General features: G+C 35.2%; 1 protein-coding gene across 1 annotated transcript in view; it reads left to right on the forward strand.

Moving 5' to 3' along the window:
* Oseg2 (intraflagellar transport protein Oseg2) overlaps nt 1-26,268 on the forward strand; it is an 892,258-nt gene that overhangs the window by 708,008 nt on the left and 157,982 nt on the right. Inside the window, exon 23 of the mRNA XM_067142201.2 lies at nt 11,308-11,508. Within this exon, the coding sequence (XP_066998302.2) occupies nt 11,308-11,508 (201 nt within the window). The remainder of the gene's footprint in view (nt 1-11,307; nt 11,509-26,268) is intronic.

Below are 26,268 nucleotides of genomic sequence, written 5' to 3' on the forward strand. Positions count from 1 at the left end.
TATATCAGTTCAGTTAATGTAAATATTTCTAAATGAATATTATATATTCTTACCTGTATATATAAATCGTAATCCAAAATTCTGAAACACACTCTAACTTCCAGAATGGTAATAGGCTACGAGAAAGATTGAGAAAATACCATCCGTTATAAACTGTGTATTTGTACTGTAGAATATTCACGAAGATAGTTTTTTTGTAACGTAACTTTTTAGAGCCTGACCAGACACCTGTATAAAGAGACGATCTTGACGGTGAAGTTAGTTACGGTTCAGTTCCTAAAGTTGTGTTTTGGAAGTTACTGTTTAGTAGCATGTGGCTGACATGCTGAGTTAAGGCGGTCTCCATGTTGAATTGATCGGTAGTCATCTAGTTTCAACTGCATTTCAAAGTATAACCTCTGTGGTATTCGGTGTCAGTTGTCAACTGTTTTAATCATGGCGGCATGTTGATATTCTTGAAGTGAAGTGTTTTATTGTGATACTGTGTTCGTGGTTATGTGAGTGTGTAATTTGTGTATATATGTGTGAATAAAATTCATTGTACCAACTGACAGCATCTTGTGTGCGTCTGCGTGGATACATTAAGTTGATGACCAATGTTTCCACATAAATAAATCCCCTGCACATCTGATGCTCAACAAATCAAAATATAAAATAATAACAACAACAACAACAAATGCTCCCAACACTTGTGGCAGTAAAGTCCCTTTGCCATCAGATATATCCCCTTAATCATTATGTTAATAAGTTGAGGTTTCCCAGGAAATAAAACTAAGATTTCCAGAATACATTTTCAAATTAGTCACTTGCTTTTAAGCTAATTCTCAAAATAAGATTTCACTGAATTAAATAACTTAATAAATAAAGTAATCTCATAATCTTACTTAACAAATTTTATCTACCCCAGATGAATGGTTTCTTTAAAGTCCCATGACATTTTTATAATTACCACTACTATTTATTCATTTCATGACATCACTCATCAAGCCTACGTTTTAACACTAACAATTATTAAGAAACTAGCTTTGATTATGCTAACATTAAATCCTACAATCTGCACAAATTAACACACAACGCACAGTAAACAGTCCATGTCACATGGCTTCGTGACATTCAAAATATGACTTTTTACCACCCTCAAGTAATATTGGACTACATCGCTACCGATTCTCAAATTTTGACATATCTGAAAACGGTAATCTCCAACCTGTCATATCATCGTCTCATGTCCGTCGCTTCAAAAATGAATTCAAGTCTCTATTAAAACAAATCTTCACTAAATAATGAAATCTAATTCCAAACATTTTACTACAAACGATACATCTCAGTTACAGTTAGTTTCTGTCTAGCAGTAAGCTGGCTTGTCCACCTTACAGCTGGCTGGAGGAGCGGCACCCGAGATTCCCTCATTATCACGAGACAAAACACACGTAATAGTCGTGTTTTAACTGGCATCAAATGAAACAACAAAACTCGCCTTGCTGGCAATTCACATGAAGTATAATTCTTGACCCACATAGATTATGCGAAGATGTTTAATTTAAAATGTCACTCAAATATTATTATCCATCATGGTCCTACGGTTTCACATGGAATCTTAATTATGCAGTGACCCTATTCCCATGTCAGTAAATTACACAAAATGACTCCTCGGATTTCCTACACTGAACATCCCGGCATCAACACTACAGAATTTCCACAATCCTTTTTCCTCCCCATTTTGCAAGGCTTGAAACACTCGCTAAGATACTCAACACGAAAATAATATGGAATATCTCTCTTGGTTGACCCACTCTGTAACAACTAACCATCTCTCCCTGCATATCTGAGCTAATGTTTCCAAAACAAAACTTACAACTTGACTTACAAAATTTTATCGTTATTTACCTCTCATTAATTCTACACATTTTTCAACAGACTTTGGAATAGCAATCCCTATAATTAATTTTATCAGTCTCGCCTCATAACTTTGCTTGGTAAAAATTTCACATCGCCTAACACAACGGTGTGCCTTTATGCCTACTCTAACTGAATAACCACGGATTATGCTTACATGAAATTCATCTTTTCACCAAACAAAATTTGATGATAAATTAATATCTTAACTTTGGAAAAACCACGAATACAGAAAATAAACCTACAGAAATGATACTTTGCTTTAGACATTATATTCGTTTCTCAACCATCAAATCTACTACCGTACAACACGTCACACGTTAGTTTCGCGACATTCCCAATTATCCAAGAAAAATAAATCGAATGACCTTTTGTCGTATTTCTCTGACATTTTCACGAAATAAAAGGGTGACCAAAATGTGTCGCAGATACACATGCACAAAAACATGGTGACATCATGAAATAAGTAAAAGCACTTAATAAATGTGATAGTTCACATACCTGTAGTCATATGTTGACTCCCATCATTAGAGATTCACCAGTCTATCATTCTCTTTATCTAGCCATCTCGACAGGTGGTGGCGTTACAAATTATATTTTTCCTATTTTGATTTTTATTTCCATTCACCTGAAAATAATGACATAAACAAAAGAATGCCCTTCACACGTTCTTTTTCTTGCACAGACCTAACACGTTTGTCGAACCACCGACCAGCACATGCAATACTTTAGAATACAACTATATTTACAGCTTCAATTGCAGGAATTGCGGCATTATCATGACTATCTGTTCCCTGTCCCTGAATTTACGTGATGATTCCTCACTTGGGATACCGTCAATTATCTTTATTGGAAGAATACTTTGACTGTCTAATTTATGTTACGCAACTTTCAGCAATTGCTGACCTCAACCCTCTAACACAACAGTTTAAATCATAGTTCATAGAATGTTTGCGATTCTGTACTCTTAAAACCTATCTCCACTTGGAGTTGATGTTATAGCCACCTTCGGCCAAAACCTATCTTCCCTTGGCACTTAGTCTTTGAGCCAATACAGGACAAAATATGAGATTTATAAGCTGTACTTAGTCTTTCAAACGCTGGTTTGTAAAGTTATTCTCTGAAATGTGTGGACTCGCCTCAAATTCATTAGACACAATGCGAGATTGCAAATGGCGCACAGTTCTTTTATACCATTTACTCCCCACTCTCAGGATATCTGCACTCATTGCCAAAATTTTTACAGACAATTTTTCTACCCCATAAAAATGTACTGATGGCAGGTCTCGATGTAACACATAGTTGTTTAGTAGCGGTGTTGATAATAAGCATTTAAGGATTTCTTTTAACCAATTGAATTATTAAGTTACCTCATAAGATGGGCACTATATTTGGTCAATGTAACAGAGTTTGAACAAACAGGCACATCTTTTGACAAATTTCCTTCTGCAGCTATTTAGCGGTCTAAAATCTTCATCATTAATGACCAAATTGTTTGCCTTACAATTTCCTAATGTTTACTACGGCAGTTTCGTCGCCAGTTCTTCTTAAAATGTACTTTATATTAGAACAAATAGTCCAACATATCCATGCTCCTTTTACAGGTGTGGGTGATGTAATTTCTTTAGCATGAGAATGAGAACTACCACCTGTTCCTCCATGTGCCATCTCTGGTCAGAGATAAAAAATATAGCTAGAGCTCATGACATGTAATTTATATGTGACCTCATGTAAAGGCTTTAGGACTCTGGTTCCTTATGACACAAAGGTCATGGGTTCAATATGAAACCATTCGAATTACAAAGTTAAAATGTCAAATGATATCCTAGGTGTTAAATAATGGAAGTTTTGAAACAAATTTAAACCCTCAGAGAGTTAAATGGGGGTTAAGATCCAAAAAAGAAAAAGAAAAAATCCTTCCTCCCTCTGAAACGTTTTAATGTATGAAGACAAAATTCCAAATAGCGGTATATATTTTAAATCCTAGGTGTGATATAAGAAATATTTTTAACTTTCCACCACTAAAGTGTCAAATGAGGTTAGCTCCGTAAACTAAATTATTCATCCCTCCAAAACCGTTTGATGTACAAAGTTGTAATTTTACGAGAAGAGTCTTCTTTTATGTCCTAAGTGTAAAATATCATATACTTCAAAATATTTCTCCCCTAAGGAGTTTAGATGGTGGCTGACTCTCAAAAACACAATATCCATTATTTCCAAACTTTTTCGGGCATGAACTTTTATATCCTAGATGTTAATAAGTATTAAAAACGTTTACCCCTTGAAAAAGTATTCGTACCTCCATTACTGTTCGATGTACAAAAAAAATCAGGGGTTGGTCACTTTTACATCCTAGATGTTGAATAAGATAGGGTTTAAAACATTCAAATTCTTCCGTATCATGTTCAAATGAGTGTTAGATCAGAAAATAGATAATCGTTCTCCCAAAACCATTTGACGTACGAATTGAAGGTGTATTTTACAGGCTTGGCTGACAGTGGTCTCTCCAAAATGTGAAACATTGAATAATAACAACTTTCAATTTAAAACCATAGTGACCGAGCTCGATAGCTGCAGTCGCTTAAGTGCGGCCAGTATTCAGTAATCGGGAGATAGTGGGTTCGAGCCCCACTGTCGGCAGCCCTGAAGATGGTTTTCCATGGTTTCCCATTTTCACACCAGGCAAATGCCGGGGCTGTACCTTAATTAAGGCCACGGCCACTTCCTTCTAATTCCTAGGCCTTTCCTATCCCATCGTCACTATAAGACCTATCTGTGTCGGTGCGACGTAAAGCTAGTAGCAAAAAAAAAAAAAAAAAAAAAACCATAGCGAAGCATCGGTATCTTGCTAGTATATATATAAAATAACTTGTCCTCACTGACTGACAGATTCATCATTGCTGAACCAAAACTACTGGACATAAAGAAATGAAATTTTCGGGATACATTCATATTACAATTTAGGTGCTCAATAAGGGAGGATTTTTGTGTATTCCATTGCAAAAGGGGTGAATTTCTAAAACGAGTGTATCTATATCTCGAAAACTGAAGAGTTTAAAGACAAGAAAATTGGTATTTGGAATCTCCTTTAAAAAATAAAAAAACACATTTTTTTATTATCGGAAAATCCTGTTAAGGGGCGTGAAAAAGTGAAAAAAATGGTTGAATACCTTTTATGTGAATAATCTCTAAAACTGAGGATGTTACAGTCATGAAAATTGGCATTTGGAGTCTCCTTTAAAAATAATGAAACACGTATTTTTTTGTTTTTGGAAAATCTACTTAAGGGGTGGTGGACAGTTGTGACGAATTTTTAAAATGAGAATGTCTACAGTATATCTCAAAAATGGAATATGTAATATGTTACAGATGTAAAAAGTTATTTGGAATATCCTATAAAAGCAAAGAGACACGCATAGTTTGTTGTCTAAAAATCCATTAAAGGAGAAGGGGGTAAATTTTTAAAATGAGCATGTATAGAGTATACATCAAAAACTAAACATGTTACAGATGTGAAAATTAGTATTTTTAATCTCTTTTAAAAATGAAAGTGATACGTATTTGTTTGTTTTTGAAAAAAAAAAAGCACTTCAGCGGGGGAAGGGATGTATATAAAGGACAGCAAAAGGGGTTGAATTTTTTTATGTGCATAATATCTCAAAAAAACTGAAGATGTTACAGACAAGAAAATTTGTATTTGGAATCTGTTTTAAAAATAAAGGAAACACACATTTTTTTGTTTTTGTTTTTGAAAAATCCACTTTAGGGGGTAGGTTGGGTGAAGAGAAGTGAAGAAAGAGTTGAATTATTTTTTATGGGGATACTTATACATCAAATACTGAAGATGTTACAGACGTGAAAACTGGTATTTGGAATCTCCTTTAAAAATAAGGAAACGCATATTTTTTGGTTTTTGAGAGAAAAAAAAACCCTCTTAAGGGTGTGAAAAAAAAGTGAGAAAGTGGTTGAATACCTTTTTGAGAATACTTACATCTCAAAAAACTGAAGATGTTACAGTCATGAAAAGTGGTATTTGGAATCTCCTTTTAAAAATACAGAAACACGTGTTTCTTGTTTTTGGAAACAGGAGTGACAAACAGGGTGAATTTTAAAAATGAGAATATCTATAGTATATCTAAAAAAAAATGGAACATGTGACAGACGTGAAAATTGGTATTTGGAATCTCCGCTAAAAGTGAAGGAACACGCATAATTTGTTTTCTGAAAATCCACACAGGGGAAGTGTTAAAGGTGGTAAATTTTTAAAATGAGCATATATGGAGCATATGTCAAAAACTTAACACATTACATACATGAAAATTGGTATTTTTAACTCTTTAAAAATAAAAGTAACATGTATTTGTTTTCAGAAAAAAACACTTCAGTGCAGGGGTGGCATTGTAAAAAGGACAAAAAATGGGTTGAATTCTTTTTATGTGAAGACATAAATCTCAAAACCTGAAGATGTTACAGACATGAAAATTTGTATTTGGAATCTTCTTTAAAAATTAAGGAAACACTTTTTTTTTTTTTTCGAAAAATCCACTTCAGGGGGTGGGGTGTGTGAAGAGAAGTGAAGAAAGTGTTGAATTCTTTTTATGGGGATACTTATACATCATTAAATTTTGTTCCCTAGTCAAATTTCATACTGCCTTCATTAAATTTACTAGGCAAAATTGGGTTATTTAATATCTTAGTTGCTTGTTCGTGAGTGACTATATTCACGTTGATGCTATTATCATTTTTTAGAGCAGTTTATACACTGTATTTGTATTCTTATAGTCAGCATGGTATATAGATGTTACAGATGTGAAAATTGGTATTTGGAATCTCCTTTAAAAATAAGAAAACACGTATTTTTAGGTTTTAGAGTCGATCCTCTTTAGTGGGTGAAAAAAGGTTAGAAAATGGTTGAATACATTTCTTGAGGATACTTGTATCCTAAAAACTGATGATGTTACAATAATGAAAAGTGGAATTTGCAATCTCCTTTTAAAAATAAAGGAACACATATTTTTTGTTTTTGGAAAACCTACTTGGGGGGGTGGGGGTATGTGTGTGAACTGGCCTGACAAACGGGGGTGAATTTTTAAATTGAGTATTTCTAGAGTATACCTAAAAAATGTAACATGTTACAGACATAACAATTGGTATTTTCAATCTCTTATAAAAATAAAATTATACATACTTTTTTGTTTTTGGAAAAATCTCTTAAGGGGGCGGGGTGAAAAGGACTGAAATAGGGCTTGAATTATTGTTATTAGGATACTGGTATCTCAAAATCTGAAGATATTACAGGTGTGATAATTGGTATAAGGAAACTCCTTGTGTTTTGTTTTTGTAGAATCCATTTAAGAGGGTATAAAAAGAACTGAAAGGGGGTTGAAATCTTTTTTCTCCAGAATACTCATATCTCAAAAAATGTACATATTACAGACATGGAAATTTGTATTTGGAATCTTCCTTAAAATAAAGAAACACATATTCTTTTTTATTTGGAAAATCCAATTAAGGATGGGTAAATGAATTGAAAAACAAGTTAAATTCCTTTTTATGCTGTTACAAATAAGAAGTGGACTTAAAACAATACACCCCTCAGGAGTTTAGACTGGAGGATGAGGAATCATGACAGAAATATATATGTTTATATGAAACCATTTGAATTTTGAAGTTAAAATGCCTATGATATCCTAGGTGTTAAATAACAGAAGGTTGGAATCAAATTTAATCCCTCAGAGAGTTAAATGGGGGTTAAGATCCAAAAACAAGTATGTTCATTCCTTCCTGCGAAACGGTTTAACATATGAAGACAACATTCCAAATAGCGGTATATATTTCAAATCCTAGGTGCGAAATAGGAAATATTTTTAAACGTTCCACTGCTAAAGTGTTAAATGAGGTTATCTCCGTAAACTAAATTATTCATCCCTCCAAAACTGTTTGGATTATAGAGTTGTAATTTTACGATGAGGATCTTCCTTTATATCCTAGGTGTAAAATACTGTATACTTCAAAATATTTCCCCCCTAAGGGGTTTAGATGGTAGTTGACTCTCAAAAGCACAATATCCATTCTGAAACGGTTTCAGGCACGAACATAATGCTTTCTTTTATGAAGGGTGGCCTACTATGTCCTAGATGTTAATAAATATTTCAAAACATTCACCCCTTAAATACGTATTCATTCCTCCATTACTATTCGACATACAAAAGCTAAGTTTCACAGATTGGTCGCTTTTACATCCTAAATGTTTTAAAACATTCGAATTCTTCCGTACAGGATTGAAGTGAGTGGTAGATTATAAAATAAATAATCATTCCCCCAAAACCGTTTGACGTACGATGTGAGGACGTATTTTACAGGCTCAGCTGACAGTGGACTCTCCAAAATGTAAAACTTTGAGTAATGACTTTGATTTTAAAGCCATAGTGAAGCACAGGTATCTTGCTAGTATATTAATATTTATAAATATTTAACAGTTCAATAACTTCTCGATCACCTTCTGTGTTACGCTCTTAACATAAGCTATTTAAGTATAGAGTTAACAAAGTTAATATAACTATCCAAGGAACAAAACTGATTAAATCAACCTTAATACTATAATTTTGTCATGCTTTAGAGGGTATAGCTGTGAATTTATTTTAGTGTTGAAGGGACATTTTTATATTTTGTGGCTGTGTTTAAATAGTTTAATGAAAATGTTGGTTTGTGATGCCGAAGTTGTAGGAGACTACTTTAAACCATTTTGTGGTTATTGTCTAATTGTTTTTTTTTTTAAAGTTTTTGTTTTTGTTTATTAACTTATAGTAATGATTTTAATTATAATAGGGTTTTATTTAATTATAGGGACGCAAAGCAAATAACATTATTATTTTATTATATATAATTTAGTGGCTTTTATTGAGCCAGCCCCATGGTGTAGAGGTAGCGTGCCTGCCTATTACCCAGAGGCCCTGGGTTCTATTCCTGACCAGGTGAGGAATTTTTTCCTATATCTGAGGGCTGGTTCGAGATCCACTTTGCCGACATGATTAGAATTGAGGAGCTATCTGATGGTGAGATAGCGGCCCCGGTCTAGAAAGTCAAGAGTAACAGTCGAGAGGATTCGTCATGCTCACCATATGACACCTCGTAATGTGTAGGCCTTCGGGCTGAGCAGCAGTCGCTTGGTAGGCCAGGGCCTTTCAGGGTTGTAGTGCCATGGGGTTAGTTAGTTGGTTTTTATTGAGTGAGAGGTGTTTAATTTAAACGGAAGCCCTATTGTTATAATTTTCTTATTTGATTGAATGTCTTTATTGTTTATAGGATTTGTGCTATTTATTTTGTCTTTGGTGATTTTTTTATAGTGAGGAATACATGCACGGTGATCTAGCGATTAACTGGTTTATTATTTTAGTTTTAATATTTGTTTTATCTATGATGTTTTTGATTATTAGACCAAATTTAATTAGAATTTGATTAGGATGAGATGGCTTGGGATTGGTTTCTTACTGCTTCATGATTTACTACCAGGATGTAAAATCTTACAATGCAGGGTTATTGATGGCTATAGTGGTATTGGCTGCTGTAACTAAGAGTGCACAAATTCCTTTTTCTTCAGGACTCCCAGGAGGCATGGCTGCTTCAACACTTGTTTCGGCCTTAGTTCAATCTATAGTAGTAACTGCTTCGATATATTTTTGGCTTGGTTAGGGGCTAATTTTGAGTTTGATTTGAAAAAAAGATTATTGCTTTATCAACTTTAAGCCAAGTGGGATTGATAACAAGATTTTTTAAATTTTTTTTTCACCTCACTCATGCTGGTTCATTAATTCATAATATGAGGGATTTCCAAGACATCCGATTTATGGGAAATATTTGTACCCAAATACCATTAACAGCTGTGTGTTTTAATATTTCTAATCTTGTGCTGTGTGGGATGCCTTTTTTTTAGCTAGGTTTTATTCAAATTTTGGAGATTGTAGGGTTGTCTTATATTAATATATTTAGATTTTTCTTATACCTTTTTTGTATGAGTTTAACAGTGTACTATTTGTTACAATTAGTATATTATTCAATAACAGGTGAATTTAATTCTACTTCATTCCAACCCTTAAATGATGAAGGTTGAGTTATCTTAAATAGAATGCTGGTGTTAGTGATGATGGTTAGATCAAGGTTTAAGAGAGGACTGAGGAGGGCAGATAATTTATAAGCAATCAGTTCATTATTCTCAGGTAATTCAAGGTTGACATAATAATTGTATTAAGGTTTCTTTAATTAGTTTTGTTCTGCGGATAATCATATTTAACTTTGTTAATTCTATACTTAAATAGCTTCTGTTAAGAGCACAACACTGAAGATGTTGGGGAAGTTAATAAACTTTTAAGTATTTATAAATATTAATATATTTTGTATAAAATGAAAATGTATTGCTTTGTTTAAACTATATAAATGAGAAATGTTAATGGATGTAAAGCATTAAAATAAAAAAAAAGTTAGCAGCTTTGTGTGTCGGTGCTACATTATTAAGTAAAATGCTGTTTTACTAACTTTACACAATGCTAAACATGATTTGTCAAGCATCTTATCCCTGTGGACATACTCTCTCCTTAGAAAACAAAATATATATCAGTTTAGAAACCAGCTGTGATTTTGCAAAACAGTGCCATCAGTTACTGTTACTTCGATCTTTAAACTACATCGTGAATGAAGGAGGACAAAAAGTTCTGTTCTGTATGGACATTAAGGGAAGTGGTGATAGGCTCTATTGTGTATTACTCTTTTCAGGATAGTTGCATCCCTTTTACATTCTTTGATGTGATTTTATATCTTTTGCTAATGCTTTGGAGCTGATTAGTCAGGATTGGGCATTTTGATCTTGGCCTGTAGCTATCCACCTTTTGTGAATTTGTTATATATTTGCATGAAGATATACATTCATTTTCTGTGGATACCAACATTTCCCTATATACTATAGATGAAATAGAATAGAAATTTTTGATATAATGTAGTATTAATAAATGCTTGTTTATTTATTTCTCTGCCGTTTTTCCCACATCAAGGGGGTTTGCAGGTGCAATCATGGTCACACACATGGACTTGGCCCAGATTTAGAGCCAGATGCACTTATTGATATGGTACCAACTCTATGTGGAGGGATGTATTCTCCTATGACATGGTTGGTAGTGGGGTGTGTTGTGTGTGAATGAAGAGATGTGTATTAAAACAAATACAAACATACAATCTCCAATGCAGAGGAGCTAACCAGACCCAGAACCCTTAAACTAAAGGATGGTATGCTGACCATTCAGTCAAGGAGCCTGACAGTGTTAACAAATGATGAGGGTCTTTATATTTCAGATTCTCCCACTATGCCACATTCAAGGCTGATAACTTAAATGTGAAATTTGTTTGTATGTTGGTTTTTAGGAGGCAGGCATGTGGAAGGAGGCTTTAAGAGTATGTAATGACTACCTTTCATCTGCACAACTGGCAGCATTGCAAGATGAATATGATGAACTATTCGCTACCAGTGCTGCCGATAAAGATGGAGTTGAGGGACTTTTTATGAAGGCTCAAGAGTTTGAGAGGAGGAAACAGTATGAGGAAGCCATTGAATGCTATTTGCTGGTAAACACTGAATTTATTTTATCTTTTTTCTTGCATGGAGTTGAGAAATAATTCTGGAAAAAAAATCTTCTTATTCTTTTTATTCTTCTTGTGAACTGATGTACATATGTGTAATTCATTGAGGTGAATAACTGCTATGACACTTCAATATTCATTGAGTCTATCACCAGTGTTTATTTCAATCCAAAAAGACAATTGAATATAATTCAAAACTTTTGAAAATTTATACTTGCATTCAAAATGACATTTTGCAGTACAACATAACCTAACCTTTAAGAGTCCAGTAGGCCTAATGGTGATTTATGCTGTACAAGGCTTACAAAACTTACTATATATACCAGTGATTAAATAACAAGAACGAAAGGGTGGCAATGTCATGATCTTCGCATTAATGTCCCTTCATTGTGGTAATTAGAGCAAGTACTGGAAAAGTGATCAGTGGTGAACTTGCACAAAGTATCATTTTTTATTGGCATTCGCCTGGTATTGTTTAGGGAAACAACAGAAGTGGTAAAGCAGAGTGACTGTAGGAGTTGGAAGGATACAGAGCGCATTCCTGCAGCTCTACTTGCAGACAGAACGAGTTTTGTCAAATATTCATACTTGTAAAAAATCTATGTTTTTTCCAGGTTTAGATATTTATTTTTGACAGACAATTTAAGATTGTATTACCAAGTAGTTTTTCAGCACTTCTCTCAGGTCATTAGTTACTGGGCTTTCAAACAGGAATCGAGTCTTGTGAGTTTGCAACATGCTTGAAGGGTTTCTCATGTCTTATGAATTGAGATATTCTTATCGCTATGGTCGGTCATGGCTCATTTCTGAGTAAGTGGGACAAAGTCTTTACAAAATATTGTTTTTCTGCACTTTTACTCATTTTGATGTGTTACACAAGGTGAACCTTTCACATTTGCTACAGTTTTAAATGATGCACTCCATCTTCTGCACCATTAAGGACCTGAATAGATGCTGCACCTTGCATGCATACAGTCATGGGAGGTCTCAGGATATTACTGTATTGGCCCAAATATAAGATGGTGTTTTTACATTAAAATGTCCTAAGAAAACCTGTAGTTGTCTTATGTACTCAACCTAACATTTAAAAAGGTTGTATCATTTCCCACCTGTAGCCTACTGGCTTGTACACTGTGTGTCTCAATGCGCTTAACAGCTGAACTCAAGGTCATGAATAAACTAAAATTTCTAGAGTTTTGATGATTACTGTGCTTGTACAGTGCATACACTAGATCATTCTACGTCATCTGTCATCTAAATTCTTCAAGCTGTGTAGCCATATTTCAGCTATCAATTATTATAACATAACCATTGATTTTATAGAAAAATGGTTATTACCATTAAATATAGGATATGTTAATTGTTCATTTGCCAATGCTTCATTGAAATCTGTGTGGTCCAATCCAAATACAGTAGTTCTGTTGCGAGACTCTCATGTTTCTTCAGCTTCTGTTCTGAACGTACTGCTTTGCTACAATTCTGAGTAACATGCACATTGTTAATTGGCAGTTTTGTAAATACATTTTATTGTCACAATTTCTACATCTAGCATTTACAAAGAATTCAGAAAGTTAGTATGTATCAAAGATATACAGCACAAATTGATGATGAAATTCAGAAAATGACAAACCAGCTACAAAAAAACTATTACAAATAAATACAGTCAGCCAAAATACTCTGTTATTGCAATGCTGTCTTTGGGGCATCCAACTGCCCGTGCAGGTATTAATGCAGCCAAAATCATCCAAGATCTTCGGAATGTTCATCGCAGCATTCAGCCAGCCTGTGTGGAAGAGAGGCTAGCTGAAGAAGACTTCACTGATATCGCCAACAACAAAGAGCTTAAATGATGAAAAAATCATTCCCATGGATGTTAGTGAAAATGATACAGATGATGAATATACGATTAGTCAGCCTGCAATCAAGGAAGCATTCCAGGTTGTGCTGAAATGCATTGAGCAGCATCCAGCCACAACACCTTTGGATGTGCTGTGCATAAAGGAATATAGGGATGCATCGCAAAATCAAGAATGTCCATTTGAAAACAATGGAACATGTTAATTAAAAGCTTTTCAGTCAGTCGAAAACACTAGTTAAAAACATTTACTTTTTTTTTTTTTTACAACTCGCTTTATGCTGCACCGACAGAGATAGGTCTTATGGCGACGATGGGATAGGAAAGGCCTAGGAGTGGGAAGGAAGCGGCCATGGCATTAATTAAGGTACATCCCTCAGCATTTGCCTGGTGTGAAAAAGGGGAAACCACGGAAAACCATCTTCATGGCTGCCGACAGTGGGGTATGAACCCACTATCTCCCAGATGCAATCTCACAGCTGCGCACCCATAACCACACGGCCAACTCGTTCGGTAGTTAAAAACATCTATAACACTATAACATACCTGTAAAACAAATACACAGTATTAAACAAAGAATGACATGTTTCCTTCTACAAGAACATCCTCAGATTCTATCAAATCACTTTAAATCATGTGCTTATACTGTATGTACAGTGTTGTTTGCATAAACTAGTCGGTGAATATTAGGGACCTGAAAAAATCGCATTTGCGATAAATGCAAATTTTTTAATCTTGTACAGAATCCAAGCCTACGGTAATTCTAGTGTGGAATAAAATCATTTTTACCCATAAAAAGAAGTGTGACAAAATGCGAATTGTGACCCAAAATGTGAAATTAGTATGAATATGTTATTTTGGTGCAAATTCTGCAAAAATATGCTATATTAATGGCGAAAACAACATATTTCGGCAAAATTGTCAGAAATACTCAAAATATGATGCATAAATCTTTCGACCCTTCCAATCGATGAAGAAAAGTAGGCGATCGATTGCTGCTTGCTGACTTTAATCGATATTTACAATGAGAATAGCAAGGGGAATAAGATCTGTATAGATTATTATCAAAATGTAAATCGAGTGTCACGGAAATAATGAGATAGTTGTTCAGAACTGAAACTAGTGAATAATAGAAAGTCAAGCGATCGTTTACGTTATGGGGCGCATGACAAAAACTGCGCACAAAAGGGCTCAGCAATATGCAAAGGATGGTTTATATGCCACAGATTCAGTGACAGTGTTTTGCAAGTATTGTAATTGTCGAGTTGGGTGGGAAAAAACAGATAGCATTGTGAAACATGTTAAATCTAAAAAACACGTGGATAAGCTTTGCAATAACGAAAGTTCAACCCCTGCTGCTAGTAGGTCTCAAAGAAAGAGCAATCTTCTGTGTTTATACAGTTAGATAGTTGTAAACGATGAAAAATTTCCAGAGATAACTTCTTGAAACACACAGTTGAAGTATTTGCCATAGCAAATATACCCCTGGAAAAGCTGGAAAGCAAAGAGCTAAGAGGCTAGATTACTGAGTTTTCAAATGAAGAGCTGCCATGCGTGAGAACTTTACGTGAAGTATATTTACTGGGTAAGTTTTGATTTCATTAATCGGGTACGGTTTAGGTATTACGACATCGATACCATGTGCTAAATTGAAGGATACCGAATTTGAGTGCTATTTCCATATCGAACTATCTTACCCGTACCCAATTGATCCAGTAATTTTAAATTATTTTGTTATAATTTGAGGTCTTTCTTCCTTTCTAGAAGTTGCATCTGACAACCAGAAAAGAACAGCAGAGGCTCTAGTGGGAAACTTCAGATAGAATGGGCCGTTGTGTTTTTATCATCATATTCCTAGTTCCAGCCGGATCGAAAAGAGAGCTGCACATTGTTTCTGTGAACTATCTTGATGCAGTAAATGCTACAAACTGTTCTTGTGCTGTTTTAGAAGCTCTGCGCAGTTATAGTGTACCATATGATGCAGTTAAAGTGTCTGTTAGTGATAGTGCCCCATACATGACCCGGTGTTATGAAACATTAAGTATGCCAGTGTTACCTTCATTTGTGAGGGTAATATTTCTGCGGCAACTAATGATGCTTTAAGCTCACTCCTTTACAGCTGGATGCATGTAGAGACACATTTGCCAAAGCTGCTCATTCTTCACAGTGCAAGCTAGCCACATTGAAAGCTAAAGACCCCAACCACAAGCATTTTGTGTCAATTTCTCAAGCTTTGTATCCAAAAAATATAATTTTGAATAACACTGCTAAATTAGATGTGCTTGAGAAATTGTTTGGGGTAATAGATCTCTCACGAAATGATATGGTCTGGTTACTGTTGTCTGAAACATGCAATTCAAACCCAGATGAAAGGAAGTGAAAAATGTGATGTCAAGCTTGCATTAACTGTAGTTGAGACAGAGTTCAGCATATTTGCTAAATACTGTCTTGAGTTGCTGTGGACCCCAACGAACAATGTAGATAGCAAGCGCGTGTTGTCTCATTACAACACAGTGGTTACAGACAGACGGTGCAGTTTGGAAAAAAGCAATGCCGAAGTACTGACAATGCTTTCGTTTGAACAATGAATTTGTATTGTATGTGAACCAAGGGCAATAATTGCACTTCATAAACTTGGAATCATTAAAATTAATAATACCATGCGATTATTTTAACTTTGTTAATAGATGCTAATTTTGGATAAATAGATGCTAATTTTAGAAAAATAGATGCTAATTTTGGAAAAAAAGAGATGCTAATTTTGAAACAAATAGATGCTAATTTTTCAGGTCCCTAGTGATTATGAATTGGCAATGTTATGTACAAATACGAACAAATAATGAATGTAGTAGTTGTCCACTGTCACTTTAGCAACTTACGGAAATTATTCTGTACTTATATCAACTGCTGTCATCCTTTACCTTTAGTACCTGTGTTTTGACTGCAGCCAGTTTCTTAGCTCTGGTCTTATTAGCTAAGTAAGTGGGGTGAGGAGAAATTTTGTAGGTACTAATTCTGTTTCATGGAGATGGGAAGTGTGCTGACTGGGGGCGTGGGGTAGGGGTGAGATGGGAATGTTGTCTGTATTGATTCTGTACATTGGAGAGGGGAGGGGGAGTGCTGCTTTATCATCTTATAATGCACATTTTTGTATTAGGGATAGATGTAAGTTCATGATTTTGACGAACTGAGAGTAAGGAACTGTATTAAAGAGAATCTCGCAAGACATTATTTTTGTGATAAATAATAACCTACTAAAATGTCTTGACCGAGCTTGATAGCTGCAGTCGCTTAAGTGCGGCCAGTATCCAGTAATCGGGAGATAGTGGGTTCGAGCCCCACTGTCGGCAGCCCTGAAGATGGTTTTCCATGGTTTCCCATTTTCACACCAGGCAAATGCCGGGGCTGTACCTTAATTAAGGCCACGGCCACTTCCTTCTAATTCCTAGGCCTTTCCTATCCCATCGTCACCATAAGACATATCTGTGTCGGTGCGACGTAAAGCAAATAGCAAAAAAAAAAAAAAAAAAAATATGATGATGCATGAAATAAATTTCATTTTGGATCTGTATTCACAGTTATTTTATACAAGTTGAAACACTAGTTTATTGGTTCCACCAAGTCAATACCTATAAGTTTATTTACAATTCAGAGTTGTAAAAACATCATATTAGAACAACAGTACATATTTTGGCTGCATTAGGCCATCTTCAGCTATTTAGAAATAACTAAAAATTAATATTTTAAAAGTTACAAAACATGATTAAAATTTACATTCATATGATATATTTATAAATTAAAATAATTGCATGTTTCAACTTCATCAGATGGAGGAGTCGCTTGATGTAGTGTGATAAAGTCAGAATGAGTCTCACATTGAACAGTTCTACATAATAAGTGACAATGATACCAATATAAATGGTCCGTTATTGGACATTATAAATTTTCCAGCTAACTCATTCCTGGTTGCCAGCGTTTCACCCCGTGTGCTAAGTTGGGCTTATCAGTTGGTACTTAGCACACCCCGTCAAGACGCATGGCTAGTGCATACGGTGGAGGCCACTGCGTAGGCTACTTGGAGCCACCGACAGTGCCAGCGCACTATGGGAGACTTTGTCTCATTATCAAAAATTGATGCCTGCTTGGCCATCAGATGATATAGATGTTGATTCCCATAGAGAACCTGAAATATTTCATAATTTTATAAATTTACTCATTTACTCATTTTATAAATTTACTCATTCGGGACAAATATTTCAGGTTCCCTATGGGAATCAGCATCCATATCAAGTGACAATGATGTAATTAAAAGTTTCTTCTGTTCCTTAAAATTTGTTTCACATAAAAATATTGACAGTTAATTCATTAAAAGTGCTGTTCCACTTCATATAAAAACTTCTAGAATGTTACGAGTTTACAAATGTAAATTAAATTGATTTTAATGCCAGCCAGACCATTGAGTGGAAATGAACCGCCTTGCGGTCATGTTGCATGATATGAAATTCTCAACAGCTCTGTGTTTGTGTCATCATATCAGTACTCTGGCTAAGTGACACTAACCTACTAAAACGTCTTGATTTACTACAGATCAGAATGTCCTAACCCACATTGCAGACATTTAAATCAGAGTAGCCTCCTGTGAGATTCACTAAGTGCTAATGCAAAAAGTGAAAAAGTTATCAGAGCATTAATTTAGTAGGGTGAAGAGGGGTGAAATTTTAAGATATAAGTGGTCATTGAGGCTACTTTGATCAGATTTTTTGGAAATGTAAATTTTGATAGCATCCTTAATGTTCAACGTTTTGCTTCTATGAGAGGCAGTCAAATGTAAACCGAACATCTGCTACAACGTGACCATGAAATGGTTTTATTCAAAAGTAATTACCAAAAGCATTAATACATTTATCCCATTGGGAAAGACGATTAATTCCAGTTTTGTAGAAAGAGGTAGGTCGCTGATGGATCCACAACCTCACCCACTCTTGTACTTCCTCACCCAAATCAAACTGACATCAACGAATGTCTTTCTTCATTTTACTAAAAATGTGAAAATTGCTAGGTAAAAGATCTGGGATGAATGGAGAATATTGAAGTACTTCCCAATCAAACCGCTGAAGCATAGCCTTCATCACATTGGAAGTATGGAAGCAAACATTATCATGCAATAGGATGACTCCGTCTGACAGCATTCCAGGGTGCTTTGTCTTTATGGCGCGTTGCTGTTTCTGCAAGTGTCTTCATAGAGCTGTGTCACCAGTAAACAAACCACACTTCTCTGCTGTTCTTTTCTTGCCTCCATTTCTACAGGTGGACGAACACACCAGATCACTCCTTGCACCAACAAAGACATAACACAACAAATGTGTGCACAAATTTCATAAGGATTCTTGCCAAAATTAATGGTTATAAGATCAAAATGGTAAACCGCCTACTTCATAAGATTAAAAACAAGTTATCCACAAACCTTATACCAGACAAAACTAAAAGAACTGAATATGCCACTTTTACATACAGTAACCCAGCTATCCACCAAATTGCTAACACTTTCAACATATATAACACGATCATAGCCTTCAGAACAACCAACACAACACAAAACATATTTTTCAATTATAATAAAATCAATAATAATAATAACAGTAAATATTCAGGCTCAGGGGTGTACAGGTTAAAATGTTCCCAGTGTGGATTTTCATACGTTGGACAGACTGGACGAAGCTTCCTTATAAGATACATGGAACACTTCAATGCAGATAAGCACAATAAATATTCGGCAATGAGCACGCACATGAAGGAAACAGGTCACCATTTTACTTCAATAGAAAAGGATCTCTCAGTAATCAGGAATACTAATAAGGGTAAACTTCTAAATGAATTAGAGAATATATATTTTTTTCTGGACAAAAACATTTAATAAAGATCGCAACCTTAACGACGATACGGAAGTTAAGAGTCCCTTATATATGTTAACGCCTAAGTTATTAGAAACAGTCAATCCAAAGCAAAACAAGATCCCACGAACATTTAAATTCGTCGTATCAACAACTCCACTTATCCCCCCGAATACTAAGCCTGCACTTGCCCCTCCAAACAGTCCCCCTCCCACATTGAAACCGACCTGTAATGCTCCGCCCAATTCCGCTCCCCCTCCGTCACATCCTTACAACACACGAAGTAGGAACTCCAGACAGACCAACACTGCTAACACAACAAGATAGATATACATACGGCGTTTGAGTAAGTACCCATTTTACGTAACACACAATACTGGATATTTACATACGTTTTAAACACACACATCAAATACGTCTTTTTGTTCTTTTGCAGTTTAATGACACTCTATTCAACGAGGTTCCTACATCTTCTAGAAGACTATACTTTTATTTGAAAATCATGTATAACCTTCAAATACTGATATAATCTCTCCCCATAGCAGCTCCAACCAGCACACTTTCGCAACGGTTATATCAGAGAGTATCTTAAACCAATCAACTTACTGATGATACATCATAACATTCGCCTTTTCTTAACCTATCTTTTAATGTTGGAACGTATAATATAAACAGAATTCACCCTCTGACCTACATTAGCAGCTACTGCAGCAAATATATGCTGACTTTCACAACGAAGAGGATCCATTTCAGTTCCAGACACATGCCGTTTTTAGAACTTTATATCGATACAAATACTTTTTAGACAAGATTTTAAATTAGTCTACAATAATTTTAACAAGTGCTTGTACTTCCCAACATCATATTTTTAAACCACTGTTCCATAAAATTTTAATATTATAACAAATCTTAGCTCAATTCTTATAAACCATAAATGTTATTGTCTTTTTAAAAATGTTTGTTTTAAGATTAGTTAATATGCTGATGATGCCCAATAAGAAGGGCAAAACATGTCCATAATATTCACATCTTTTATGTCTAGTTAACCACAAAACGTGGTACTGTATGTATTGAATAGGTTGAATAATAAATGTATACCTTTTGTAAATTAAGTGAGATCCACCTCAGAGCCCAACAGTCACTCCGAGTCCAACACTTGACTTAACTGCACTGATTGACAGCTCGATGTATGTATACCATTCGATCCACTGTCTAAAATTATCCATTTCTTCAAGGGTTCTTACAACACCCTAAATAGAACACACTCAAAACATTGATCGACCAGCTAGCCGAATAGAGTACTCCAGTAATGGATCCAACTCGAATTTTCGTTACTGTTTACCAATACACATGGAAATCTCTCCAACATTCCTACTGTCTCTACATGTATCTGGATAATAAACCTTACAGTAAGTTTCCAGAACCCTTCATATATACCAAATTATAGTAGAATTAAACATTATAGTGTTTCCTACTGCTTTCGACTATATAAATTTTTGAGTTTCCAGAACGCTTCATATATACAAAATTATAGCGGAATAAAACATTATAGAGCTTTCTACCGCTTTCGACTATATAGATTTTGAGGTTAAACTTTACACAATATGTATTTGAGGTTATATAAATTTATAATACATATTTACAGGGAAACCATGTATTAATCATATTTAACATTTAATGAAAGATAATTTAGCATTAATAAAATATAACCAAAATATACCAAACACAATAATTGAAGGTTTTACACCAGTTAGGATGTCATACCTACGACAAAATTACTTTTTGTTTGGCCTGTATGTGTGTCGTTGCAGTTTGATTCTTGATATTTCAGTTCATAAACTCTTGATTTGCAGAAAAGGTCTTTTTTCTTTGTTTGTCTAGGTTGCATTTGCTGATGTGTCTGTCCAATGTATTGTTCGTTCTAAAGGCTACCAGGCGAGTTGGCCGTGCAGTTAGGGGCGCGCAGCTGTGAGCTTGCATCCGGGAGATAGTGGGTTCGAACCCCACTGTCGGCAGCCCTGAAGATGGTTTTCTGTGGTTTCGCATTTTCACACCAGGCAAATGCTGGGCTTTGGCTGTATCTTAATTAAGACCATGGCCGCGTCCTTCCCACTCCTAGGCCTTTCCTATCCCGTCGTTGCCATAAGACCTATCAGTGTCGGTGCAACATAAAGCAAGTTGTTGTTCTAAAGGTTGCTTTTAGGGCTTGCTTTTTGGAAATGTTACCAATTTTTTATGTGTTGTTGTGGTTTTCTGTATATTTCAAAATGCATGTTACCATTCCTACTGATTTACATGTTTAAAACTTTGATTTTTAGTTGGTTTCTGCTTCCATTGTAAATTTGATTGATTTGAGTCGAGAATTCAGTATGCTTAATAACTGCTGTTCGTTTGTGATGTCATTACCGTATATGCATATTACATCATCTACATATCTGCTCCAGTGTATGATTCCTATGGAATGCTGATTAACCCTTCTCTCTGACTGTTATTGAATGTAAAACTGTTTTAGTTTATGGTTGTTCTAAAAAAGTTAATTATTTTGTTTGTTTCTTTTAGTTAATTGTTGTCATTTAGATGGTTAATTGATTTGTCTATTGGTACATTGGTAAATATATTGGTGATGTCAAAGGATATCATTCTTGTACACTCTGTTATTTTTGGTTTATTAAGTAATTTTATTAATTTTAAGTTGTTTTTGATTGACCTGTCTTCTTTGGGCAAGATTTTTTTCTTTTACCATTTGATTGAATAGTTTATGGGACATGAGTTTTTTTGTGTATTTTAGAGAGGGCGCTTATTATAGGGATTTTAGGATTTTTGATGGTCTTTCTTTCTTTTTCTTGTTTTGGAGAATAAAGCCTGATTTTTTGATTTTTTGCTTTATCATGTTTCGAAATGTATTTGTTGTGTCGCGTTGTAACTCTTGGTTTCCATTGTTGTTGATGAATTCTATTCATTTTTCTGTGTACTCACCCTTTTCATCACAACTGTTATATTTCCTTTATCTGCTTTTGTTACCATTAGTTTCTCTTTCTGTATTTTGTTCTTAACTGTATTTAATGTTGAGTACTGAGTTACACTATTTGGTTTTTAAGCATCATTTTCATGTCTACTTGTTTTTGGGGGTTCAGGCGGCTGCATTTTTTATTATTTCTCTTTGTGGTATGGGTATGTTTTTTCAAGCAATTTCTATATAAGTGATTAGCTGTTTCAAATTGTTTTTGGTATGAAGCTCATGGCAGTTGAACTTGAAAGCTTTTTCTAGCAAATTTTTTCTTGTTCGAAAAGGTAGTGTTTGATCTATTAACCCTCTACTGCATGAATTATTTTTTGTTTTAGTTTGGTGAAGAAAATTTCAAGCTTCAATGTTCAACTTATGTTCAGAGTTTTAGATTTACCAGCAATTCTGACCGGGGCTAATAGCTTAACACTCGTATGTGATGTGGATTGCCATAACGGGGTATATATACGGTTTTTCACTATTTTACACTAAGCTTTTAACATTCAAAGACTGAACATTACTGCCTACTGGCCATGGGTACGTATTGCAGGGCGCAAGTATACTTGCACGACTGTAGGTGGGTTATGTCTTTGAGGTTGAGTCAAAGGTACTCCTGAAGCCTGTGGTAATGTGATGGGGAGGGCCCACGTAAAATAAATGGTGGTTAGTATGCGTGGATGTTGACGGAGTTGAAGGAGGGTTGTAGGGCTGTTTTGTCACATGTTATGTAAAAAAAAAGAACAAGGCATCACTGGTATATGTGTTTAATTGACTGTACAGTTGAAGGTGTGCCATAAAACTACCTCTGTCCACAGTCTGTATCCATTTATACAGGTGAAAAGTTATATGTTGCCTTAGGGCAAAAGTATGCAGTAAAGGGTTTTAATTAATGTAGAGTGAAAGTTAGTGAGTTTGAAATGGGTTCTGGTTTTTTTCTGTTTATTGCTTCTGTTACTGATTTTATTGTCAATGATCATTTGTTTTATGATTGCTGCTTCCTTTTGATAGGTATTTTGGAGTGTTATATGTGTTTAACTGAAAAACCTGTTACATTAACTAAGTCGACACTGAAAAGTGTGGCTTCCTTCTTAACAAATTATTTGTCCATCCAGACAAATTACAAAGCTAAAAAGCTCAAATCATTAAAAATCAAAATCATGAACATCAACAAATCAATTGCATTTAATAAGAAATATCTAAAACTGGGCTCATATCCAAATACATACCATAAAATTTAAGTCCACAAAAACATTGACCTAAATATCAACATCCTAATCACAGTTGTTATGGATAATAAACAAAATTAAATTTGCATGTATAAAGAAGAAAGAAATCAACAAACAAGTTTTACCTAAGCAATGTTTGGTACTCCACTCATTGGACATCCTACACTAATTTTTACCCGATTACATTAAAAAACAAGCAGTCAAAAAACACAAGATCATTGACAACAAAATCAGTAACATAAGCAGTAAACATAATAAACCAGAACACAATAACCAGAACAAACTCGCTAACTTTCATCCTAGATTCATTAATAGATAAAACAGTACCTTTTCAAATAAGGAAATAAATTTGCTAGAAAAAGTTTTCAGGTTCAACTGCCATGAACTTCATACCAAAAACAACGTAAAACAGCTAATCATGGACGTAGAAATTGGTTGCAAAAATATGTCCATATCACAAAGAGAAATAATAAAAATGTAGGCACCAACGAAACCCTAAGAATAATTTGACATGAAAATTATGGTAATCACCCGAATAGTGCAACTCATTACTCAACATTAAAAACAGTTAAAAACAAAATAACAAGAACCTAATTGTAACCAAAGCAGATAAAGGGAACACAACAATCATAATAGAAAAAGATGAATATATAGAAAAATCAATAGAATTCATCAACAACAAGAGAATTCAAGAGTTTCAAAACGACATAAAGCAAGCAATCACAAAAACAGACATTATTCTCACAAAACAAGAAAAAGAAAGACTTATCATAAGTTGTGAATTTCATTATGGTCCGTATTGACAGTTGATCGCTATCAAAGGGTAGGAAGGGTCCACTTATTCAATACTATTAGTTTGTATATTGTCTTATAACACTGGGACTAGTTTTGACCCCATATGAGTCTGGTGTTGGTATCCGTACCAACTGCACGTAACTTACGAACAACATAGGGACATTAACCTCCAAATAAATTAAACAATAGATCACTACATTGTTAAGGAAAACCTATTCAAAGCTACATAAGTCTTGACCCATATTACTATTGAACAAACATGAATATCAGTCAAGTTGCTCATCTACACTAAAAAGGATACCAACTCCCAGATCAACTCAAAAACAATGGCTGCTGTAGAAACGACAAAATAGTTCGCCATCAACCACAACACTTTGGATGTGTTATTTAGTTTAAAGTGTGGATATGTTATTCGGACTTCATCAGTGGTTTAAATTATATCAGTGTTTACACAGTAAAGGATACCAACTCCCAAATCAACTCAAAAACAATTTTATTTATTTACTCGTGTCAGAAGCATACTTAATCATACAGTTAAAATAAAGTGATAATTAGACTATTTACAAAACTTGCAAAAATGAACAAACAAAGGAAAATTAACCAAATTTACTATACATCTATATTGTGTTTTTCCTAAACTGAGCCACACCTATGGCATTGTCATCAGCAAGCATTAAATCTTGCTCTGAACATGAAAATGGGCAGAGAGGACATTTATACATGTGGATTACTGTTTGTTCTTCACCGCAGTCGCACTTGCTTTCCTCTGATGTGAAGCCCCATAACTTAAGTGAGGACTTAGCCCTGCCGACACCAGTTCTTAATCGGTTAAGGGACCTCCAAACACTCCAGTCTTCATTGAAACCAGCCGGAAGATGTTCATGTGGCTCCATCCATTCTTGCTGCTTAGATTTCCACAAGGAAAGTCTTGCCTTATCTGGTGGTCCTTTCAAGGGCTTTGATGTCTGGAGGAAACTTTTCCTGGATTTCAGCCTAGATTGAGATTGATGATGACCAAACAGCGGGTGAGCTTCAACGTTCTCAACCTTCAGTGGTTCTTGATCAGCAGCGATTTCTCAATGAATACTTGGAGGTGCAATGCCAGCAAGACAGTGTAGCTTCTCAACAGGAGTAGGTTTCAGGCATCCTGTGATTAATCTACAAGCTTCATTCAGGGCAGGGTCCACAGTCTTGGCGTGGGATGATCTATACCACACAGGGGATGTGTATTCTGCAGCAGAGTAACACAGAGCCAATGCAGTGGTTCTAAGAACTTGTGCCTTTGCACCCCAGTTTGTACCTCTCAGCTTCCTCAGGATGTTGTTCCTGGCACTGACTTTATGTTTGATGTTGGAACAGTGTTTTCTGAAAGTGAGAGAGCGGTCCAGCGTTACCCCTAGATACTTTGGGGTGGAAGAATGTTCCAAGAGGGTTCCATTCCAGGATACATGTAATTTCCTTGATGCCTCTCTGTTTTTGAGGTGGAAAGCACAAAGCAGAGATTTTGACGGATTCGGCTTTAGGTGGTTAGCCTTGTAATATGTGCCTAATTCCTTCAGAGCGCAGTCAAGAGTGAGTTTTACCTCTTCAAAAATTGCACACTGGCAGGCTAGTGCAAGGTCGTCTGCATATATGAAACTTCTTGTTTTGTTAGGGAGTGGTTGGTCATTGGTATAAATATTAAATAGCAATGGAGCCAGTACACTTCCTTGGGGCAATCCATTTTTCCGTGATTTCCATCTGCTTCTTTGTCCTTGAAAGTCAACAAAAAACCTGAGGTTCTGCAACGAGGTTGACATCAATGTGGTAAGTTTTGAATCTTTCGTGAGTATAAAGATCTTCTGAAGCAGTATATGGTGGTTCACTGTATCATATGCAGCACTGAGGTCAATGAAAGCTACCCCTGTAATTTGTCGATTTTCAAAACCATCCTCAATGTACTGCATGAGGTTGAGAACTTGTGCAACAGCATTC

Source organism: Anabrus simplex, chromosome 2 (assembly GCF_040414725.1).
Source record: "Anabrus simplex isolate iqAnaSimp1 chromosome 2, ASM4041472v1, whole genome shotgun sequence".
Lineage (NCBI taxonomy): Eukaryota > Metazoa > Arthropoda > Insecta > Orthoptera > Tettigoniidae > Anabrus > Anabrus simplex.